This window comes from Ovis aries, chromosome 19 (assembly GCF_016772045.2).
Source record: "Ovis aries strain OAR_USU_Benz2616 breed Rambouillet chromosome 19, ARS-UI_Ramb_v3.0, whole genome shotgun sequence".
Classification (NCBI taxonomy): domain Eukaryota; kingdom Metazoa; phylum Chordata; class Mammalia; order Artiodactyla; family Bovidae; genus Ovis; species Ovis aries.
In genome coordinates, this window is record NC_056072.1 from 44088129 (window position 1) to 44111852 (window position 23724).

The 23724-nt window shown below is 48.7% G+C and overlaps 2 protein-coding genes across 3 annotated transcripts in view; both read left to right on the top strand.

The window, feature by feature from the left end:
* IL17RD (interleukin 17 receptor D) overlaps positions 1–8308 on the top strand; it is a 65482-nt gene extending 57174 nt beyond the window's left edge. The window contains exons 12-13 of the mRNA XM_027958262.3: positions 578–1517; positions 2257–8308. Of these exons, the coding sequence (XP_027814063.2) occupies positions 578–1517; positions 2257–2369 (1053 nt within the window). The 3' untranslated portion in view covers positions 2370–8308. The remainder of the gene's footprint in view (positions 1–577; positions 1518–2256) is intronic.
* Positions 8309–16738: 8430 nt separating this feature from the next.
* The window catches only part of ARHGEF3 (Rho guanine nucleotide exchange factor 3), a 313864-nt gene continuing 306878 nt past the window's right edge, over positions 16739–23724 (top strand). Inside the window, exon 1 of one of the 2 annotated variants that reach the window (XM_042236047.1) lies at positions 16739–17030. The gene's annotated coding sequence lies outside the window, so the exon portion shown is untranslated. The remainder of the gene's footprint in view (positions 17031–23724) is intronic. The other variant, XM_012099859.4, reaches the window with a different exon arrangement.

The window sequence follows — 23724 nt, forward strand, 5'->3', positions numbered from 1 at the left end:
TGACCTCAGGGCTGCGAGAGTGGCCAGGGAGGCCTTCTTTGTCACTCATACTATCTGTCATTGAGTCAGCTGGCAGCATGAGTGGGCTGTGGGCACTACTCTGGCATCCAGACCTGAACTCCATTTCCAAGCCTACTTTGAGATCCCTCACCCACACCCTTCTATTACCACCTTCCAGTTCTCTCTTCAGGATCTGCCCCTATCCAGGTGGCCTCACTCATTAGATAGAGCCTCCCTCATTTCCTCGCTCACCATCACACTCTAAGTCCACTGGAGGCTTCACATGTGATGTGTGACTTAGGCAGGTTGTCAGATACTCTGAACTTCTGTCTTCACTTGTAGGGTAGGAGTGGTAATGAGCCCACAGTATGCTAAAATGAGGACCTGATGCAGAGGGCCTGGTGCTTGGTGGTCGGTCACCCATGGAATGTTAGCTGTTTCTTGGAGTTGGGCGGCCTGGAGCCTGTACATAGCAGAGATTTGGGGCAGATGATGAGCCCATCTTGTAACATTGCCCATCTTGTCACTCGACTCTCCAAGCTGTACAGGTGAGTGAGGTTACCTGTTCTCTTTCCAGGTGGCTCTGGACTTGTGGGAAGACTTCAGCCTCTGCAGGGAAGGGCAGAGAGAATGGGTCATCCAGAAGATCCACGAGTCCCAGTTCATCATCGTGGTGTGTTCCAAAGGCATGAAATACTTCGTGGACAAGAAGAACTACAAGCACAAAGGAGGCGGCCGAGGCTCTGGAAAAGGGGAGCTCTTCCTGGTGGCGGTGTCTGCCATTGCCGAGAAGCTCCGCCAGGCCAAGCAGAGTTCATCCGGGGCGCTCAGCAAGTTCATTGCCGTCTACTTCGATTATTCCTGCGAAGGAGACATTCCCGGCGTCCTGGACCTAAGCACCAAGTACAAACTCATGGACCATCTGCCCCAGCTCTGCTCCCACCTGCATTCCCAGGACCGCAGTCCGCAAGAGCCGGGGCTGCAGCCGGGAAGGGTTAGCCGAAGGAACTACTTCCGGAGCAAGTCAGGCCGCTCCCTGTACGTCGCCATTTGCAACATGCACCAGTTTATTGACGAGGAGCCTGACTGGTTTGAGAAGCAGTTCTCTCCTTTCCATCCGCCTCCTCTCCGCTACCGGGAGCCGGTCTTGGAGAAGTTTGACTCGGGCTTGGTTTTAAACGAAGTCCTCTGCAAGCCAGGGCCCGAGAATGAATTCAGCCTGAAGGCCGAGTCGGCGGGCCCCGGGACACCGGCAGACTCGCACTCTGAGGGCCCGCAGTTCGGGCCTGACGAAGACGTGGAGGCTGGACCTGTTGTCGCGGGTGCCAGTGCCGTTCTGCGGCCCCTGCTGCACGCGGGAAAAGCTGCTGGGCCCTCGGACATGCCGCGGGACTCGGGCATCTACGACTCGTCCGTGCCCTCGTCTGAGCTGTCCCTGCCCCTGATGGAAGGGCTCTCCGCGGACCAGACGGAAACGTCTTCGCTGACGGAGAGCGTGTCGTCCTCCTCAGGCCTGGGTGAGGCGCGGGGAGCGGGAAGCTGGTGGTATGGTGGGTTGGGTTCCTGATGCAGGCTACAGCCTTGCTCTAGGGTTCCAGAATCCAGGAGAAGCTTTTTGCTAATTTCCCTGCAATTTTGTAAGTCGAACGTTATGGGAAGTAACAAAACTACGTTGGTAGCCTCCCAGGTAATGGGACTGTTCAGGTGTGTGAGCTACAGAAATACTGATAAGAAATTATGGTGAGCTGCCCGGTACCATGTTATGTGACATACAGTATGTGCACTAGCTCGCCTTTCTAAACTGAAAACGAGTAGATACTAAAACACATTGGGTCCCAAGTGTGTAGGATGAGTTGTCTGTGGACCTGTAGATTTGCAGAGTTCACCACTCCCAACCTTGCCAATATCTTTAAAGCCACATGCATTGACCCAGGGGTTCATGGGGCATAGTATTCTCTCCGTTCTAGCTCAACACAGGCTCTGGTAGAAGGGCCTGCTTCCCCAGGGAGCCCCCCACAGGATGCCGTCTGGAGCTGCTCTTACTGTGCCTGTAACCCTTTGGAGTTCATGCATGCAAACCTGGCCCCTCAGTTGAGGGAACTGGAATCTGGTGGCAGGATGAGAATGCCCAGCTTTGAGCTGGTGGGGATGCCTGCCTCACTTGTGCAAAGTGCATGGTGCAAACCCAGATCCAGCCTCATTCTGGCCAGAGCACCCAGCAGTAACATGTGACTCTGCCCTCTCTTCTTTTCTTAGGTGAGGAAGACCCTCCTGCCCTTCCTTCCAAGCTGCTTGCCTCAGGGGTGTGCAAAGCAGAACCTGGCTGCTGCAGCTACACTGGTGAACTCCACACAGTCGCCCCTTTGTAACAGAATGAAGAGTCTAAGCATTGCCACTTTAGCTGCCGCCTCTCTCTGGTTCCCCAGCTCATCTCTCTGGGTATGTGGCCCACTTGGAGCTGAGGTCTCTTACAAGGATATTCAGAGCGAAATCCTGGCCAGTACTTGCTCTCCTTGCCTCTCTATTCTCTACCAAATATATTGGCAGAGTCTCCAGTTCTCTGAAACCATGTGGAACTGTGAAAGGCATGTCCATAATGTCTGACAGCAGCTTGCCATGTTAGGTCAGACTTTGGACTAGAGCCAGTTCTGGGAGGTAGGGAAGAAACAGGAAATACCCGCACTGATCATTCAGACTTAATTTATCTGTGCAAACTTTGCCAGTTAGCTATTGGCTGCTTTGATTTGAAATGCTTTGTGGAAAAAGCACTTTTGATGCCACTACAGCCGCAGAAGTCAAGTGCCAGTCTCTGTGGAATCCGTGTAGTTAAAGATAATGCCTCTTTCCATTGTTGGTATGGAATTTACAGAGCCATTTACAATGCCATGGGTGTTTAAAAAAAAAAAGCTCTGGAGTCAGAGGTCAAGAAGGTAACTGAATATAGTCATTTTTCATAAAAATGAGTCTTACATATTAGTGGGGGACATGTCTGGCCAAGGAGGGGGCTGCAGGGCCAGGCCGATGACCATCTAGACCATTCTTTCTGAGATGGGTTGGTCAATGTGCAGAGGGCACTGGGGCCACATCTCGATCTGAATAGGCATCACGCAGGGGCCAGGTCTGCCCACCAAGTTTCCCTGGCTTATACTTACTTTGTTGAATCTCAGATGTTGGTGCCTAAATGTTTATTTTTAAGAAACTGATACCTAACTGGGCTGTATTCACTGAAATTATAGTTTGTGCTTTGGTTGACCTCTAGTCTAAAGCTCTGAACAGAAAATTAGGGATGAGAATCCACTGACAAAACAGCAGTATGTGGAGGTGGTAGCCAGTTAATCTGCTGAACTTGTTTTGCCTAATGACAAACCTCTTTTTAAGAAGGTGAAAAGGAAGGTATTGTTACAAAGATGAATGTGCTCTTTAAGTATTGCCTAGAGAAGACATGGGACCTGAAATCATTAAATTCTTGAATCTTAAAGTACTTCCCTCACAACCCCAGCCTGTGAATAAGGTTTCGTTTTCTTTTTGTTTGACTTACCCAATTAAAGATTTGTCTCTTGTACTTCATTCTACCAAAAATAGGTATTGAGAGCTTAAGAGGAAAGAATTTGCTTTAAAAGGGAGAAGTAATATGTTCTGTTTTTATGAGTGACTTCTGTACAGAATTTTTGTTTCCAAAGGGAAAATAGTTGTTCCTTTTCCCTCTTCATGACCTTAAGGGGGAGTGAATATCTTTTTCTACCTTTTTCATAAATGCTGTTGGATTTTGGCACCAATACCAGGGACCGCGATTTTTACTCCTTCACAAAATAGGACCAGTACTGAGGGCGGGGGGGACACTGAGAAGCATCCTAAGGTGGGGTGTGGGGAGGTGGGGAGGGAAGGACTTTTCCTTCGACGCTCATGCCCAGCAGGTGGGGAAGGGAAGGCTTGCACCCTTGCTGGAAAGAAGAGGTTGTGTGTATCTTTGATGCAAATACCACACTGCCTGCTCTGTAAAGGCAGCTGGCAGCTTCTTGGGAGAAGAACATGCTCGTCTGTTCTCTGGCATCAAGTTTCCTGCAGCTGCTCTGAGGGAGAGACAAGTGGGCTGCAGAACTGTCTCCCCTATAAGACCAAGCATCTTGCTGGAGGAGGGATGTTCCATGCTGTCACTGTGGAATCCAAGATGAACGTAGTTTCTGCCCACCCATGAGTGTCCTGCCACTCCATTGTCGGCATCCATTCTGTGAAGGAGATGGGGCAGTCTTATTAATGTATGAAAATGCACTTTGGAACATTTTCAGAGTGATTTCTTACTGAAGTCAAGAAATGGCGCATGCCCCAGAGGTGCCATTAGGAACTGCCTTAGGATAGATACTCAGCTTTGTATGTGAAAGGAAACATCTCTGAGAAACTGGTCCCAGTAACAGAGTGAAAGACCAGAGAAGAAGCATCAGCTGAGCTCCATGAGCATGGGCAGAGAGCTTGCTAAATAAATGTACTGTGAAAATGGAAAGGAAAAATTATGCTTGGCCAAAAATCAAGTGATGCTTTAGTTTGGGTTTAGGGTTTAGGTACTTATTTTGAAATAGTAAAGATTGTGATGTTCAGCAGTATCAAACTTTTGTACTAAGTAATGAAAATGACAGTGTGAATACCCAGCTCTGAATAGTTGAGAAGTCCAACTTTCTAGTGTTGTCTTACTACTTTCACTTTTTTCTTTTTTTTTTTTAAAACCCTCCCCATCTCTTGCTGGAAGTGGGAATGGTTGCCGTATAGATTAATGCAAAACGTTTTACGCAGAGGTGCTTTAGACTCACGAATGGTCCTGGATGGTGGAAATGATAGGACAGAATTCAGATAAAGGTTCAAAAGTCACAGGCTTTCAGATGCTGGGGAACCAAGAATTCGAATATGGGAATGAACTCAATGAAGGGCCTTCATTCCTAGAGTAAAAGGCTCTGTAGCTCAGATAGGTGGTATCCTCTGTACCAGAGACCAGAGGTAGGTCCCGGCTTCCTTCAGCTAACTGGGAAGGGCAGGTAGTTGAAATGAGGGAGCTAGTAGTTTATCTTGACTCACCGATGCCCTGCATGTCTGTTAGCATTTGGCACAGTCGGCTTTTCCTAGAGCATGGCCAGCTGGGTGAAGGCCCAGGCAGAGGTGTGTTCTTCTCTGAGATGACCTACAAGCAGTAGGGACTGTCTGGATGGGCCCAGCCCAGTCATACAGGGGCAGGAGGCTTTGGAGGACTGAGGCCTCGGCCTGTGAGGTACATTGATCTCCAGATAATCAGAAGTCATCCAGGCCCAGGTCCCAGGACTTCAGTGAGTGACCCAGCCAGGTGATAGTAGTTTGAGCCCAACATGAGAGAGGCCATAAAAGTCATGAGACAGTTTTTGGTTGACACAGTAATAATTGAAGATAGTCCCAGGTCAGAAGTTGAGAGTTGAGTTGTCTTTTCCTTTAGAAGAAGCAAAGGAAGAAAAAAGCTTTTTTTAAAAAAATTCCTGGTGAAGAAATGACACACTGTCCTTCCTAAAGAGAGAAAATTCTGCAGTCCACAACCAGCTCAACACTAATTAGGCTCTCTTAAGGAGAGAGGAAGTACTCTGTCTTATTGGAGAGAGGTGGACAATGGCAGTGAGAAGATTATGAGCCTTTTCTAGTTGATATGGTTGGGAAAGAGTCTGTTCTTATTTAACAAATGCTGTTCCTTCAGGAGGCCCCCCTGTAGCAAGCGTAGTGATAAATAAGGTGTGATGACAAACCCTTCTCAGGCTCAGAGAAACAGTGGGGCCCGGTGGAGACTGTGGCCAGCGGACACCCTTATGCTTCACCTACAGGGAGCAGCCACTCCAGCCAGTTGTGACCATATAGTGTTTCCTGATTGTCCCATTTTTCAAGAGAAACTGAGAATCTGGGAGTTTTACATGAAAACAATCTGATTATTTTTCTTTAGTATGGGCACTAAAATTCTTAATTGAATTCAGGAAACCCATGGGTGGACCTGATTTGGCCTGCGTAGCTATCAGTTTGCCACATCTGCTTTAGAAAATTTGAAAAGAAAGGCATCCATGGTAATTACAGATGTCTGGTATCACAAGAAAATAATCTTGCTAAATGCAGCCAGAAGTTAGATTGTTTTTTTTGTTTGTTTTTTTTTTTACCCATTGCTTCCCTAAAGAAATTTGCTATGATTGTGAATACATTTGAAATCTTTTGATTGCTTCTTTCATACTTCATATGTCTTAAGAAAAAGGCAAGGCAATTGTTAATTTCAAAATCAGATTTCTCCTCATTTAAAAAAATGTGACACTTGGAACAGTTTCATTTAAATTCCACACTTTAAAGGTCCTTATTTATAGTTTTAACTCTTGGCTTAATCACTTTTTTGGATGAATTAAATCACTTTTTTAATGCTGAGCTTAGGCCAAGCCCTAATGAGGAAAGCAGACATCGTGGAGAGTAGGGCAGGGAGTCCTGAGTATCTACTAGAGCCAAGCATTTGCTCTGTCTTTGGTTTTAAATAACTTGTGAATTGATCTGTTTTGGAGATATGTGACAGAATACGGAGATACCAGTCAGGAGTCTTCATGGAGTTGGGTCATCCTTGCTATATCACCTCCTTTCCCGGTTCAGGGTTAAAATAAGCAGAAGGAGATCAGACTGTAAGCCAATAGCTTTCATGCTGATTGCAGAGCTTTGAGGGGGAGAGAAAGTTTGGATTATCTGACAGGTGCCTATCTAGTGTCAAACAGGAAGGGTTGCACATGAATTATTTCAAACATTTGGCTGTGGATGTGATTCTGGCTTTTCAGCGAAGGAGCTTCTGTAACCTACTCTGCTGATCAGATAGTTCTTTGTATATCTTCCTTATAGAAAACCAGCCTTCTTTTGTTCAACATGTAGTGGAAAAAGAACAGCTGGTCACCTTCCATGTATTTGAAAACCACAGTGAAATCATCCCTCTAGTATTTTTATTCCAGTGCTAAATAATCCCACCACTACTATTCTTCACAGCTCTTGTTTTCCAGGGGCTTAATAATTTTCAGTGCCCTTCTGTTTCTCAGCTTCACACTCAGTTTAGTTGCCTGAATAGAATGTGGTGCTTTATTCACATTGGTGCCTTGTGAAAGCCAAGCTCAGGATGGGGATTAACAGAAATTTTTACGTACCCAGCTTCTTTTACTATTTAGAAATATAAAGACCCTTTTTTAAAAGTGGTATATCACCTGTGTTCATTTTGAAGGTTGCTTACTACATTTTTTTTCTCAGCAGTAGTCCTTTATCATATGTGGGTTTGTTATTTTTTTCCCTTGTGTGTTCAAACACTTGGTGCTTTTTCTTGATGTGTCTGATGTTATTCCCGAGCTTCTTCAAGATACCCTTCAAGACCAGCTCTTACTTTCTGAGTGGCAACCACCCCTCCCTTTCAATTTTGGATTCTATTTTTATATATCTGTATATGTCACCTTTAATTCATGACTCGAAATATTATTAAATGGTGCAGACTTTAGCCACAGACAAGATAGCAGTTGCTAAGGGCTAATTTGCTAAGAGGGCGAGTGAGGCCCTCTTGGGAATTTTGGGCAGTTGCCTTCCCTCCTGCTCTTCGACTCCTCTCCAAAATTCAGTGAGGACCACAGACTCCGCAAGGAACATGCCCGTGTGCTAAAGGGCTGGAGCCATGGCTCCAAGTTGACCAAGCACTGTGGTTTGTACAAGCAGATGTCTGACAAAAGCAAACCATTATGACTGTGTATCTGATGTTTTTATCAAAGAAAATTTCAATGGAGAAGATTCAAGGAGGCTATCTTCTGTTTGTATGTGACAAAGACAAAGTTGGCCGCTCCAGTCATTAGCCAAAAAATAATTACCGTTGGATGACGCTAATGTGTAAGCATGTTATTTTTAATAAGTGGTTATTTTCTGTCTCAAGAAAAAGATGTAGTGAGTCTGGAGAGAGCAAAAGCTTTTGTAAAAACCAAATGTATTCATTTAGAGAGTAGATGACTTTTATTTTCACTGTTTGTTTTGTTTTTCACTGCAGAAGCTCCCTATTACTTTGGGGGGAAAGCCTGTGGAACAGTGGTTATTGCCATTGTCTTTGTTTCATCTTTAAGTTTCTCTCTTGGGAGGTTTGATGGAATAGTGAGCACTGACCAGCAGACTGTAGCAGCATGCTATATTTTCACATTGAAGATGTTATTGTCTTATTTGATTTGTGCATAACTGTAAATAGGTGATGGTAGTCCACAGGTGACATTTGCAAAATGTTCTTGTGCCCTAGAATCTCTGCATCAAATAAAATGTTTTGTTTTAAGATTGTGGTGGCTCATTATTCTAGGTCATGTTTTCTGTTTCCTGAATAGCTGGGGTTCCTAGCACAATTTTCTGTGGGCCCTCATTTTGAGAGGGAGAGACCCACGGTGAGGAGGCCAGGGTGGCTGGTCTGTCTTATACTTGCAGGAAAAGGAACCTGCTGCCCTTGATCGTTTACTCCACCCTCCGTCGGTCAGATGCCTGTTGTCTCCTCGGTGTCTGGAACAGGGGCAGGGACACTTACCTCAAGGAGAAATTTGGCTCTCAGAACAATGGACTTTCTTTGAAGAAATTGGAAAAGAAGTTGATGGATGCTGAAATTTGGGGGCCACAAATTTCCTGTCATTCAGAAAGAAAAGGGTGCCTGTTCATTCTGACATGAGGTGTCTCATCTTCTGTATGCCATGTGCTCTGAGTTACATCCCTGGTTTATGTCAACTTTGGGGTCTCATTTTTGAGATTCTGACACCCAGAAACGGGGTAGCTTTGCTGAGGGCACAAACAAGAAGTCAGCAACATTGGCATTCGTACATCTGATTGAGTCATCCTCATTCCTAACCAATGGGCTGTACTGTCTCTCAACATAATTTCTAAGAAGAAAAAACCTTGAGTAGCAAGTTATGGCGAGTTGGTTCCCTCCTCAGTCCACATATTGAGCGTACAGCTGGTTCAGAGGTTAAGCAGACGGATCTAAAAGGACTCCATTGGAAGGATTTCATTAGGCAGATGCTGCAGTAAGTGAATACCTCTTTCCTGTTAGTGGTGAGAAAATCCTCTGTGGACAGCATGAGAAGCCCTAATTTTTACCATGGTATTAGAAAGCAAGAGTCCATTTTTATATCTGCTTTGGGGTCATACAGTTGCCAACATCTGTGGGACCTCACCACTGGTTTTATTTACTTTGTTTTAGAAATGCAAGCTTTAGGTAGCAAAGACCAGCTTCCCCTTGCAGGCTTTAATTAGGAAACACTTAATTTAGGTTTAGTTGAATAAGAGGCTACAGGCAATAAGCAGGTGGATGAGGAAGGAGACGTAAATTATATCTTCACTGTCTCGGGCATGGGTGTCCCCGGTGGCACAGTGGTAAAAAATCCACCTGCCAATGCAGGAGACAGGTTTGATCCCTGGGTTGGGAAGATGCCCTGGAGCAGGAAATGGCAACCCACTGCAGTATTCTTGCCTGGAGAATCCCATGGACAGAGGAGCCTGGCAGGCTACAGTCCATGGGGTCGCAAAGAATCAGACACGACAGCATGCATGCACGTCTTGGGCATAGTGAGTCCTTAATAAAGGACTCAATAAAGATGTTTTCCTCCCCTACCCGCTACCCTGTCTTCTCAGTTGAGAGGAACAAAATCAGAAGTGGTTCAAGAATAGTGGAGATAGGATGAAGGGCAGGACAGACAGAAACAAGGGGTAAGGCCTTTTGCAAGGAGATAAAATTCAAATGGGGTCTTTGAGATTAAGGAAAAATAATGCAAGATCACTAGGCTTGGCTCCCTGGCCTCTTTCTAGAGGGTTTTTACACCATCTTTCACATTTATAGGTAGTAAAATCATTTTACAATTTTTATTTGAGAGCCTAAAATGTGTATTGGAGATGCAGTAATGAATAAGATATACACGATCCCTGCCATCTCGCTTCCACCTCATTCTCAGTATGAGACTAGGGGCAAACCACCTAATTGTTCTGAGCCTCAGTTGTTTCATCTGCAAGATGGGACTGATACCTGCCACATTGGGTTATTATGAGACTTAAATGAGCTGGGGTTTATAAAGCACCCACAGCCACACTTGGCAAGTGCTAGCCGTGTGGTCGGAGAAGGCCATGCACCCCACTCCAGTACTCTTGCCTGGTGAATCCCAGGGATGGGGGAGCCTGGTGGGCTCCCGTCTATGGGGTCGCACAGAGTTGGACACGACTGAAACGACTTAGCAGCAGCAGTAGCCGTGTGGTAAATAGTGGCTTTTATTCTGTGGAAGGTTTTGGACTACTTGTGGGCCCTATGGACATGGGTAGAAGATGGTTCCCTGCTGATAGGAGCTTCAGCCCAGGAGGTCAAGCGCAGCACCTTTGTTAGGTGCTGTGTTAAATCATCTCTTTCCCTAAGAGAAGAGGGTGGGTTTACATGTGACTGTTGTGGAGGGAAGCCACGGGCCTTGTGGAGGGGCCGGTGCTCCTCACAAAATCAAACTAAGGCAGGATTCTTAAAAGTTGACTGTACAGAGCCTGTACAGTTGACTGGGTTCTCAGATCTGCCTGCGTCCCATTTACCAGGCTCATTTTCCCCTGATCATCTTTCAGCTCTGATAGAGATACAGACATTTTTCTGAATTTGTTGCTTTAAGGTCCCTGTGCTAGATTACCACACTCTGCTCTGGCTGTGAACAAAAGCAGTGATTGTTTCTCTTAAGTGACGGCCAATTCATGGTTGGGGGAATTTCCCAAGTTTTAGAAGCTGGAGGGGATGCAGAGACCGAGTAATGGTCCTCAGGTTGAAGACTGCTCTTCCTGATCTTACTGGTCAAAACATTCCAGGGAGTGGGACAGGTGGCAGCCACCAGACAAAGCATGGACGTTTCCCACCAGGCTGGGCAAGGCCAGGCCAGGCAGAACTCAGAGCAGAGAAAGGCCGAAGCATGACTGGTGACAGAAGGCAAAAATAAGCAGGACCTGCCTTTGGTTTATGTACCTGAAGTTTGAGGTACTTGAAAATTCTGCACACAGTTATATAATTGTGCATTCTTGAAGAGATTTTTTAATCATTGTGATTAAAGTGGGGCTTTGGTTTCAGGTCCCTGGAACTTAGATCTCAGTCTGCCACTTTTGGGGGGACTCTTAAGCAGGTCACTTGAGCTGATCACGACTATTTCTACATCTGGGAAATAAGTAATAGCTCAGTACCAAATGGGGCTGAGGTGAGGCTTGACTGTGAGCCCAAGCAGAGTTTTGGTCACAGAAGCCAGTACACAGCCCCCTTGCCTTTGGGGATGTGGTCACCTGGGGCAGGTTAAGGGATGTACAGTGATAAAGTGTGATCCCCTAGATATCTCCGTTAGCCCTGGTCTGAGTAGCAGAGGGCCTCAGTGATCACAGTGGAGTCCCTGTCTCCTGGAGGACTCAGTTCTGCAGGCAGTTGGCTGGGACCAACTACAGGAAATGGCTACTTGTAAATTGCCGATAGCCCAGAAGTGAACCCCAAAGTTATTACCTGGCTCCTAGCCAACCTCTTTTTCTCTGTGTTTCTCTTTCTTCTCTGCCACCACAGCAGAATTTGAGAGTCCTCCCTGGTGTGGTCCTGTCCTGGACCCTTTGTGCCAGACTTTTCCTTCTCCCTCTCGAAGTCTCCAGCCACCCTTTGCAGTCAGGCCTTCCTTGACAACTGTCCACCCTCATTCAGGTCCTACTCCCGTGTCTATGTGCCAGACCCTCTTACCCCCTAGTCCAGCTGCTCCTTGAGGGCAGGCTGTGCCCCTTGCTTATGCCTTCCACCTGGGCTGGACTGGGACTTCGCTGCTTTAACCAGCTTGAGACCCCAGCCCCAGCACTGATCAGTCAGCAGGGCACGTTACCTCATCTCCCTGGTCCTCAGTTTCCTCCTCTGTCTGATGGGGATGACAGTCCACCTGCCTATGGTGTGGTGGTGAGGGTGAAGCGGATGGAGGGGATAGTCCGGGTAGTGCAGCGCCTGGCGCACAGCAAGTGTGCACAGCCGTCATTTGTCTCGGTGGTCATCAGGGTCAGCGGTAACAGTTGCTAGTGAGTTTCAGAAGGCCTCCCAGAGGAGTAAACTACATCCATTCCTGCTTTGCAAATTGGGGTGAGACCCTCATTCGCTTACCATGATCTCCAGAGCTGAGGGCCACTGGGGTGTCCCGCATCCCCCCGAGTGGCTTGTGTTGTCTCAAGTTTGCACTCCCTGTGGGTCCTGTCTCCAGACTGTAGACTTAGGGCTGGTGATGACCTGTTGTGTCTTGAGTCATCCCTGTGAGTTGGACACCTGCTACCACCTGGGCGCGTCCCATACTCCCAGCAGGGTTTATGGCTTAGGTAACGTCCCACTTTCAGGGCAGGGTGACGTTGGATTTGAACCCAGGCGTTTCCTGCCCCGAAGCACCTATCTTTCCACCCCACCTCCTGGTCTTGCTTCTCAGGTCTTCCTCAAGCCTAGATTATGAGAGCAGATGGGACTTGGTTTTAGAGAAAGAAGTCTTTTACTGTATTAGCTGCTTGCAGAACATTGCTTAGGTCTGAACAGTGAGATGAGCCTCTTATTCCTTCACAAGTGTCACCATCTCCTAGGGGAGAAGGTTATTGTTGCTTCATCAGCTGGATGCTCCACACTTTTCAAAAGAAAGTGTGTGTGTGTGTGTGGGGGGGGGGCATCTGAACATTGCTAAAGGCAGAAGACTTGAATATTCCTTTCAGTGATCCACTTCTAGCATTTTCTCTGTAGGAAGTAACCAGAACTGTGTATCAAAGTTAGTCATGCAAAGATTTTTGTCACTAAGCATTATCCCTGATGCTGAGAAGTGAGGATCAAACCAGGTACCAGTCAGGACTGCTGATAAGAAGAGGCACATTCATACCATAGATCAATAGGCGGCTCTTAACAGTCATGTTGTAGAATATTTTATCACAAGGAAAAGGCTCACAATATGTTAAATGGAAAAACAAAAAAGCACATAAAATAACAGTAGATGTTGCTGGGTATCAGTAACCTCAGATACGCAGATGACACCACCCTTATGGTAGAAAGTGGAGAGGAACTAAAGAGCCTCTGGATGAAAGTGAAAGAGGAGAGTGAAAAAGTTGGCTTAAAACAACATTCAAAAACTAAGATCATGGCATCTGGTCCCATCACTTCACGGCAAATAGATGAGGAAACAATGGAAACAGTGACAGACTTTGTATTTTTGGCTCTGAAATCACTGCAGATGGTGACTGCAGCCATGAAATTACAAGATCCTTGCTCCTTGGAAGAAAAGCTACGACCAACCTAGACAGCACATTAAAAAGCAGAGATGTTACTTTACCAACAAATGTCTGTCTAGTCAAGGCTATGGTTTTTCCAGTAGTCATGTATGGATGTGAGAGTTGGACTACAAAGAAAGCCGAGCACGGAAGAATTGATGCTTTTGAACTGTGGTGTTGGAGAAGACTCTTGAGAGTCCCTTGGACTGCAAGGGGGTCCAACCAGTCAATCCTCAAGGAAATCAGTCCTGAATATTCATTGAAAGGACTGATGCTGAAGCTGAAGCTCCAGTACTTTGGCCACCTGATGCAAAGAACTGACTCATTAGAAAAGACCCTGATGCTGGGAAGGATTGAAGGCAGGAGGAGAAGGGGACGACAGAGGATGAGATGGTTGGATGGCAACGCTGACTTGATGGATGTGAGTTTGAGCAAGCTCTGGGAGTTGGCAACGGACAGGGAACCCTGGTGTGCTGCAGTCCATGGGATTGTAAAGAGTTGGACACGACTGAGCAACTGAACTGATTACTGGGTGGTGGTGATTGTGGGTGGGTTTTATCTTATTCTTAATATTTCTCTCAGCATGGGTCATATGAGTGGTATTATCAGTGGGTTTTAAATGTGTGATCTCACAGGACGAGTGTTAAAGGTACCTGGTGGGCACTCAGTGGCTGGGTTGGTAGTCTCCATCTCGCCCTTGCCCTTTGCCTTCTCAAGAGATGGCTTTTTCCAACTGTGCTCCCTGGTGCCTCATCCCAGCCCCTCACCCCTGCTTCCCTACCTGGCACCAGTTAAGCTCTTCACTCACTCTTTCGTGTGGAGACCTGCAGTAGACACCCCAGCTTTCCCAACTGATGACTTAGGTGACAGCCTTGGTCCTGTTCTACCTTGTCTTGCAAAGTTAGGGGAGATGGAACTGAATTCGAGAATGACCCCTCATGAACTGACTGTTTCAAAGAGAAAAGGTGGCTGATCGTCAGTGTATTCTGGCTACTCCATTAGTTTTCAAACTCCACGGATAGTGACCCACATTTCCTGCTGCTTCTCTCCACATTCCCCACCGACAGGACTCCCTTTGGGTGTATCACCTCTTCCCCAACAGTTTCCTAATCTGAGTCCAGGAGCCAAGTCCTCCTTACCCTCCCCCTAGCAGGGCCAAAGCATGAGTAGGTGGGAGGAGATGGGGCACTGCATATAAATCCTTGCGGGTTTACATAGATTTGTTTCTGGCCTACATATTCCTGGAGATCTGTTCTGATCTCTGGACGCCCGGAATTGAAAAACAAAGGAAATTGAGGAGTGCATCCCCAGTAATAGCCCGCATGCACATCACCTTAGCTGTGTCCACGAGACTTTCACCCGCTGCATCCACTCCTCACTCAGCAGCCGTGGAGTTGCATCACCTCTGCCCAGACCTTGCCATGGTCAAGGTCTAGTGTGTCACCTTGGCCATCTGGGCCCCTTTCCATGGGCTTCCACAAGTGTGCCCTGTGTTCTCCCACCTCTGGGCTTCCACGTCTGTCCTCCCCAGTCCTGTCGCCCCACGTCGCACAGGAAGCCTTCCCATGCTTGAATCTGTGCCAGCACTTCCCCTGTGTGTCTCTCACCACATCCTGCTCCCTAACCTGCCCAGTGATGGCTCTGACTGTTCCCACATTAGCTGTGAGCTCCATGGGGTCAGGGACTATGTCCTTCTGTCTTGTGACAAAGTCACTGCTGAGGTTCAGAGTCTGGCATGGTCTGGGGCATGTAGCAGACGCTCCAATCATTAAATGGAATCTAATGGAAATAGAAATTTTATGTGGGACAGCGCCGCCTGAGTAGAGCACCAGGTGTTGACTTGTGGGGCCGCAGTGCCTGCTGAGCTCTGGGTTGCTGAGGGAGTGGAACCCCTTTATTATTACCTAAAAAACATTGCTGGCTGTAGTAAGTGCTCTTCCACCCTGCGGAGGAGGGAGAGGAACAAAAGAGGTTTGGAAGAAAAGGTTGAGGACTGGGGATCTGGATATAGGTTTTGGCCTTGGAAATGGAGTCCTGGACAGGGTGTGTGATCCTTACACAGGAAAGGGATGGGTTGTGAGGCACTGGGTTTGGGATCAAGGTGTGGTGGAATGAAGTGGAATTGTAGTTGGAATGAAAGTTCCTTTGCTCAACATTGGTCAGTGTCTGGCCCAGAAGGTGGGCTGTGGGCTAGGAAGAGGTCACACAGCCCTAGGAGGCTGAGTGCCTGCAAAGAAGAGACAGGAGTTTGCAATAAAGGAAGTCTCAGCTGTGCCAGATGAAGGTCTGAATGGTGGCGACAGGTGTGTGGGGGGTTGGTGCCTGGGCTGGGAGATCTACATCCCAGTGGCTGCTGCCAGGGCAGGTCCCTCCTGGGAAGGCCTCAACATCCCCCTCCCCGTTGTGAGGTGAAATGAGGGGGTGGGGATTAGAGCTCGCCCCATGGAGAGAGTGAGGAGGTCCACTCAGAGCCTGATCCTCCGTTTACTGGAGGTATGGCTGCAGAGAAACTTAGCCCTGGAACTGGTGCTTTCTCCTCTGACCTGGGGCTGGCTTCACCTTCCTAAGCTTCAGCTCCTGAGACGGCCCACTCAAGCCCTACACCTCACAAGGCAAGTAGATCAAGCACCTGAAGCCCTCGCCAGGCACATGAAAGCAGCTGATGAACTTTTTCTTTTTTATCATGGTTTGTGCTTTCCTAAGAGCTCATAACTAGTGCGTAGGGACTTTTTTTTATTCCTGACTTTATGGGGTCCTGAGGACTGGAAGAATTTAATCTGTTGAATGGATGAATGAGTACAGAAAATGCTTTTAGTATGTAGATTCTCATGTCTATTTCGGCACGAAAGACTCAGGCCACACTGCTGGCTGCTGCTCTTTCAAGTTCAGCATCCGCCCACAAACGTATTTCCTGAGAACCTGCTGGGCGCGCGGGGATTCGTCCTTATTCTTACTCCCACAGTCGGGGAAAGTGAGGCTCGGGCAGGACCAGACACGCCCAAGGTCAGCCTGGTAGGCGAGGCTGGGGCTCCAAGCGCCTGACCCGGGCCCTCGCCCGCCCGGGCAGCTCGTGCTGCCCATGGCTCGGGAGTCGCCACAGTATCCCGTTGGGACACAGATCCCCCGAGCTGTCCTCGGGGGAACGGGATTCGGCAGGCTGCGCACCCTTTCCCGGACCCAGTAAATTATCTCCCAAATAGGTGCTGGGCATGCCCCGGGGGCCAGGTCTCCCCTTCTCCTTCCCCAGCCTTCCCTGGGACCCCAACAGGGTGCGGAATGGGAAGTGCTGAGCAGCGGCCAAGTGTAACTGAGTCCGAGCTCCCCGCCACCCGGCCTGGCGCCTGCTGGGGTCCCCGGCCCGCCTCCCGCCCACGTGGCCGGCCCGGCCTCTCCGCCCCCGGCCCGGCCCCGCCCCGCCCCGGGGAGCCGCCCCCGTAGCCGCCGCTGCCAGAGTCTTAGCGGCGGTTCGCGCCGCAGCCCCGCGGGTCGAGCCGGTGCTGGGAGCGGAGGTAAGTGTGGGCGGCTGGCCTGAAGCCTCGCTACCCGGCTAGACCTTCCCCGGCTGGAGACCCTGCTAGACACCCTGGGGCGGGAGGCTTTCCCGGGCTGGTTCCTCTCCACCTTCACCCACCAAGCCGGAGCTAGACCCCACCTCCAAGCCGCCCTCGTTCCATCCCGGTGCCCGCGGCAGAGTGTGCGCTCCTGGCTCCGCGCTCCCTGAACGCTCAGGGGAACCCTGGACGGCACAGGTAGGCAGTGCCACCACCAGCCCCGACCGGCCGCCGCTCCGCGGGAGACCCTGACTCCGATCCCCTGGTAGCTCTTGGGCTAAAAGTTCCCGGACCCACTTCCGGGGAGGGAGATCCACCTGTCTTGGGGTGCAGCCCCTTTCCCTCGGCGTGTCTTCCCGTTGGGCGCTGTTTGTCGGAACTCGCGGGACTACCAGTCACTTCGCGGCGGGGAACCCGGCTTTGGGCGCGCGGGGCGGTGGCTGCGGTTTCGGTCCCACTCGGGCCCGCGTGCTCGTTGCTGCTTAAACTAAGCGGCTCGAGGATCCAGGGAGGAGCAGGGGGAGGCGGACACCATGGGGTTAAGGCGAACTTCTCGTAGCCAGAGAGGGGCAGGCGTCTTCCGAGTATGGGAGTTTCTACTGAGTCGAGTTCCCGTGGGCTCTGCCACGAGGAAGAACCGCGCTTGCCTTATCAGCGGCCTCATCAAAGGTTTATACGTTGATGAAACTGAGTGGCTTGTTCCTCGAGGGCTCTCACTCCGTTTAATGCCTAAACCAGGCTTGCCTCCAGCACTGGGCAAGGATGCGACAACTGCCAAATGGTGGTTGTCTTGGGTGAAGTAGCAGAAAATTATTTTTAAGCAGTTCATGCACTGCCCAGGTGTTAGCACCTTCTACCCTGGGTGCGGAAGAGTTTTGCTGGGTCTGGGTGTCAGCTGCAAGTTACTTCACCTGCTCATGCCTCAGTGTCCTCATCTGTAGAGTGGAAATGATAACAGTACAAACCCTAAAAGGTTGTGTGAGATTAAATTTTTTATTGTAGTGCCTGGTACAGGCTAAGTTCTCCCTCGGTTAACTGTCCTTCTTGTTACTATTTTGACTGATATTAACAGAGCACCCCCATCCCTAACTAACTTCACTGTGAGCTAGGTGAGCAAGCTCTGCGCACTTCCCTGTTTCCTGATAAAGACCTGAATTATTTACACAGTAGCCGTGGTGTCCCCTTCCACCTTGAAACACTTGGGCTTTGCATTAACACTTTCTATGCTTAAGCAGCCTTGTGTGAAATGTTATCTCAGAATGTGAAATTAGAGATGACCTTTGTCAAGGACAATCCTGGAAAATGTGGTCTTGGACCTTCTCTGGAGGCTCTGGGGTGTTGTGGGATGTTTCCCTCACTGGAGTGTAGTGGGTAAGGTTTCATTAGGACCCCTTCAGGCCTTGGTCCCTCTGACAGGCTGACATCTATCAGAGCTAGAAGAGGTAGTGTGGGAGTCTCTTTATGGGTCTGAGGGCCTGATCTTGCCCCCTCTCTTTCTTTTACTCACCTCTAAGCTTGTCCATTCCATCAGTGGGGCGCTCCTGGGCTGAACCAGTTTAGTTTTTTCTTTTGGCAGTGGTAACCAGACAGACATTCTTAACCTGGGGCTCTAAGAACCTTCTGAAATACACCTGAGGTGCTTGGAGCACAGGTGTGTATTTTTTCAGAGGGTTCTCTTTACATTGTATTCTACAAAAGGCCCGCATCCCCCAAATGTGGGCCCTGAACACCAGGTGGGAAGATGGGAGTTATGGTCCCCTATATAAGACAGGCCCACTTTTTAATGGAGCCAAGATGTCAGCATTTCCTCTGTCCCTGTAGGTAGGGGTGCGCACATGTTCCTTTGTGCCCTTGCTCAGAGCACACCTACCAGTGGAAAGTTCAGAGTCAAATCAGCTCTGCCTTGACTTGAGAAAATCTGATAAAGTCAGTGGGGAAAGAAGGCAGGCGGGGGTGGGAGATGTGTGTTTAGGGCCTGTGGTGGGGCCTTTAGGATAGGGTGCAGTTGATGACTATCTGAACTCAACTTGTCAGGAGACTCCTCAGGCTTCTCTTTTGCACATGCTTTTCCTTCTGCTGAACACACGCTTTCACCACCTTTTCTCATGTCTGGCACTTCATGCCATTTAGCTCAGATGTTTCCTCTGTAGAAAAGTTTCCCCTGACAACTTTGTCCAGAGCAGCCCCCCACTCTGTCAGTTTCTGTCATGTTCCCCCATTTTTAAAAATTAATTTTATTTTTGGTTGGCTGCACTTGGTCTTGGTTGCTGTGTGAGGACTTTCTCTAGTTGCAGTGTGCAGGCTTCTCATTGCAGTGGATTCCCTTGTTCTAGAACACGGGCTCTAGGTGTGTAGATTCAGAAGCTGTGGCACACAGGTTTAGTTGCTCTGCAGCACATGGGATCTTCCCAGACTAGGGATCCCTCGCATTGGCAGGCGGATTTGTACCCTCTGCACCACCAGAGAAGGCCCACATTCCCCCGTTGTATTTTACTCTTGGAGTTTGTCTCAAATGGTTTTCCTCATGTATCTGCTCATGGGTTTATTGTCTTTGTCCACCCAGAAGAATGTAGAATCCTGTTGCCCTTGTCCCTGCTCCACTCTGGCCCCTGGCACACAATAAGTGCTCACTAAATGTCCGTGAGGGACAGCACGTGTTGAGTATCCACTGAGGGAGGCTGTGCAGGCTGGAGAGGTTTAGGAGTAGTGAAACGCAAAGGAACTGGCCGATAGGAATGCCAGTCTACAGTGTGACCTTTGAGGTCACATAGTTCAGCCTGCAGTTTAAACCACCTCCACAGCACCTCCTTCTAGTTACTGCTTAACCCAAGCTTGGATCCTCCAATGAAGGGAACTCATTGCCTCCTGAGAGAGCCTATTCCTGTCAGAGAAAGATGTGGGATGCAGAGAACGGGATGTCGTCCCCATACCACTCTGATGAGGAGGAGAGGGGCATGCTGCTGCTCCAGGTTTTCTGGTCCATGTTGCATCCTGCTCCTTTCATCCATCACCATCCATCCCAGTGAGCTGCCTCTATTTCTCTGCCATCACCAAGGTTCCTGGGCCCCTGACCAGAACTCAGTGTGCTCCCGAGTCAAAAATTGGAGGGAGCCTGAGGCGAAGAGGCATCAAAGGAAACGGCAATTGTTTAGAAACCTTCGAGGCCAAGCTCTGTATCGTTCAGGCTCTTGTAACTCATTGGGCAGGAGGGGTGGTGGCCATGAGGTATGGGGCTCTGTTTCTTTCATTCTTTTTGTTCTTTTCTGAGATTTGTCCGGTTAATTCCTTAATCAGTTTATTAATTATAGTCTTAGCTATATTTTTAAAAAATTAGTCCTTGGACCCATTACCTTAATGATTTGTAAAGATATCGCCTGATTCATATCACCTCGCACAAACGGGTTGAAACTTGAATGAAAACAAAATGTTTATATATAATTCTAATTTATTGAGTCAGTTCCAATTTCTGTGGGAGGTCACCAGTGTGATGAGTAGAGTGGGGTCCTCTGTGGAGAGGTTGAGGAAAACTTTGCTTTTTTTCCCGTGTACCTTAGCAACTTAGCTCAGCTAATTTACTTATTCAAGAATCACTTATGGAGGGAGTGCCCTGGCACTGGACACACAGCTGTCAAAGAAACTGACAGCACTCTTCCCTTCAGAGTTCACATCGCAGGGGTGAAGATGGGTAATAGACAGCTAGACCTATACACGACTGACGTGACTAAGCAGCAGCAGCAGCAGCAGACCTATAATAAGATGCCAAGGGGTATGATCAGTGTGATGAAGGAGATGAATCTGGGTAAGAGGATTCAGAGTAGCTGGGACGGAGGCAGGGTTGTTTTAAGTTAGGGAATGTCGCTGCTGCTGCTGCTGCTGCTGCTGCTGCTGCTAAGTCGCTTCAGTCGTGTCCGACTCTGTGCAACCCCAGAGACGGCAGCCCACCAGGCTCCCCTGTCCCTGGGATTCTCCAGGCAAGAACATTGGCTCTGAGGAAGCAGCATTTGAGTGGAAACCCATTTGAAAGAGGGAGCAGCCTTGTGGGTGGCTTGGGGAAGACCACTCTTTACATGTGGATATGGTCTGTCTCCCTGGGGAAGGGAGAGAGGAAATGAGGCAGTATAGGCAGAACCTCCCTCACCCTCTCTCCAGACCTTAGCAGGTGGCTGGAGTGAGATCTCAGCATTGTGTGCACTCCTGGTTGACCAGAAGGCTGGTGTCTTTCCTTTCCAGAAGGTGGGACCTGGGGCAGTGATGTTCCTGAAACTGCTGCCTGGGCAGTGAGCATGAACCTTGGGGGCTTGATGCAGGATTCTCCTTGGTTATAGCTGTGTGTGTGTGTGTGTGTGTTGGAATATACCGTGGAAAAGGAACGAACGTAGCAGCCTTCAGTAAATGCCAGTTAATCTGAATCTCTGTGCCTTGTGTGGCTGAGCCCCGCACCAACATCTTAACATGTCTGTGTGTGTCACATACCCTCATTTTCCAGACCAGAAAGCTGAGGTTGGAGTGATGAATAACTTGCCAACTGTGTGTCTTCTTGGGCCTCTTGTCAGTTGTGCTGAGAGAGATGGAGGTGAAGAGAATCTTCCCTGAATATCCGTTCAGTGACATGAAGAGAGATGGTTGTTTTAAGTATCTTAAGCCTCTCTTGGGTGCACATCCCTGTGGAATGTCAGCTCTGGGAGGGAGAGCAAGTACTTAGCCCCTGGCTCAGTGAGGGCTTGTTGGGACATTTGGTGGGTGCCCCAGGGTCTCTGGTGGCTGTGGAGTAAGAGGGCTAGAGGAGGTGATCACTTTCATTTCCCAGGTGTCTCCTGACTTTTCTAAGGTAAAGCACAAGTTTTCAGGGCAGAACTGGACATGGGGCCCAAGTCAAAAGAGGAATGCTCAGAAAGAGAGGCTGGGTCCCGCAGCCAGAGTTGGAGGACAGAGGAGGCAGCTTGGTGTCTTGCCTGGCTCAGCCAGCTAAAGAACAAGCTAGTTAGTTACCGGTCCAACTTGGCTCCTTATCCCAACACTCCACCTCCACTTCCAGCCAGCATATGGTAACTTTATGGGTCTGAATTTGCTGGTAGAACCCCAAGCTCTGAATTCAACTCCAGTTCTGAGCTCCGTAATATTTTCCTGGAAACTGGAGCAGAGTACTGACCTGGGCAGATTGAAATGTCTAGAGGTTGTAGAGATGGCAGTTGGGGTCCTGTGTTCCAGTCTGTGCTGCAGCGTTAACCAGGGGAGTGACCTTGGACAAGGTGCTTAACCTCTCCGAGCCTGTTTCAGTGAACCAGTGAAGTTGCTCAGTCGTGTCTGACTCTTTGCAATCTCATGGACTGTAGCCTACCAGGTTCCTCCATCCATGGAATATTCCAGGCAAGAGTCCTGGAGTGGGTTGCCATTTCCTTCTCCAGGGGATCTTCCCAACCCAGGGACTGAAGCCAGGTCTCTCACATTGCAGGCAGACACTTTACCGTCTGAGCCACCAGGGAAGACCCCAAGCCTGTTTGTGCGTCTGTAAAGGGAGGTAGTGCTTGCCTGTACCTCGGGGTTTTGCTCTGAGCATTTATTGAAAAGATATTTGCAAAGTGCTTACCCCCATCACAGCCTGCATGCTGGGGGCTTGCTGGGGTCATCATCTGGTACTTAGGATTGACTCAGGTCACTCCATCACTTGTTTGTGCTCCTATCGAAAAGGTGTGCTCAGACACACTGGAAGTTCTTCATTCAGATTTGGGGACGTTAGTGGCGTGGATATTATTCTTTTTGGAGACCATCTTATTCGACAAATCTGGATAATGGAGTTGGCAATCAGTTTATGGTGAGACAGAGGCCAAGTTGAACTGCTGCCGAGACCTCTTGCCCAAATCTAGCCCCCGTTCACTCCCAGCAGCAGCCCCCGTGCTCACGGCCACCACTCCCTAAGGGGCACATGACGCCTTTGGAACTCGGCTGCTTCAGCTCACTGATCGAATTCACCTTCACCCCACTGGTTCCTGTAACAGAATGAACCTCACAGCCCAGTGAACCTGGCATCCACTTTCAAGTCTTTGCTCCTGCTGTTCCCACTACCTGGGATGCTCTTCTGTTCTTCTCCACTTTCACAGCTTCCCTCACTACCCAACTCCAGTGGCCTCTTCCTTTTTCTTCTGTTTTGGCTAGAGAAAGAAATTATCTTTTGCATGGCATGCCCTGATTGTTTCTTAGTAAATAGAAAAGCAAGCAAATCAGAAATTGTAGAGTAAATAATGAAGTTCCACCTCCCTCATCCCAGGCTTACATTCAGAAAGAACATTTATGATCAGCTGGCTGTGTATTTCTCTTACAATCTTACATAACAAGTTTGTGTACCTGTGTGTATATATATATATATATATTTAAGGCTAACACAATCACTCATTTTGCATGTATTCTGCTCCAGCCTTGTTCTTTTTTTCCTATTTAACCATAGGTCCAAGAGCAGCTTCTCTGTCCGTATGCTGTCTTGTTTTTACCTGCCCTGGCTCTCACCTTCCCCTGGAAGAGTGTACACATTTGTGTGGAAATGTATTTTCACTTCTCTTAGGTACATACTGAGCAGTGGAATTGCAGGTCGTATGGTGACTCAATGATTAACGTTTTGAGGAATCGCCAAATGTTTGCCTTGTGGCTGTCCCACTCTGCAATCCCACCAGCAGTGTGTGAAGGCTCCAGTTACTCCACATCCTAGTGATGCCGACCACTGGCCGTCTTCCTGATCACTGCCGTTCTAGCCCAGGTGAAGTGATCTCATTGTGGCTTTGATTTTCATTTTCCTAATGGTTAGGGGTGTTAAATATGTTTTTAAAGCAGTGTTGGGTTTATAATAAAATTGAGAGGAGGGTACAGAGATTTCCCCCTTGCTCCTTGCTCCCACACATGC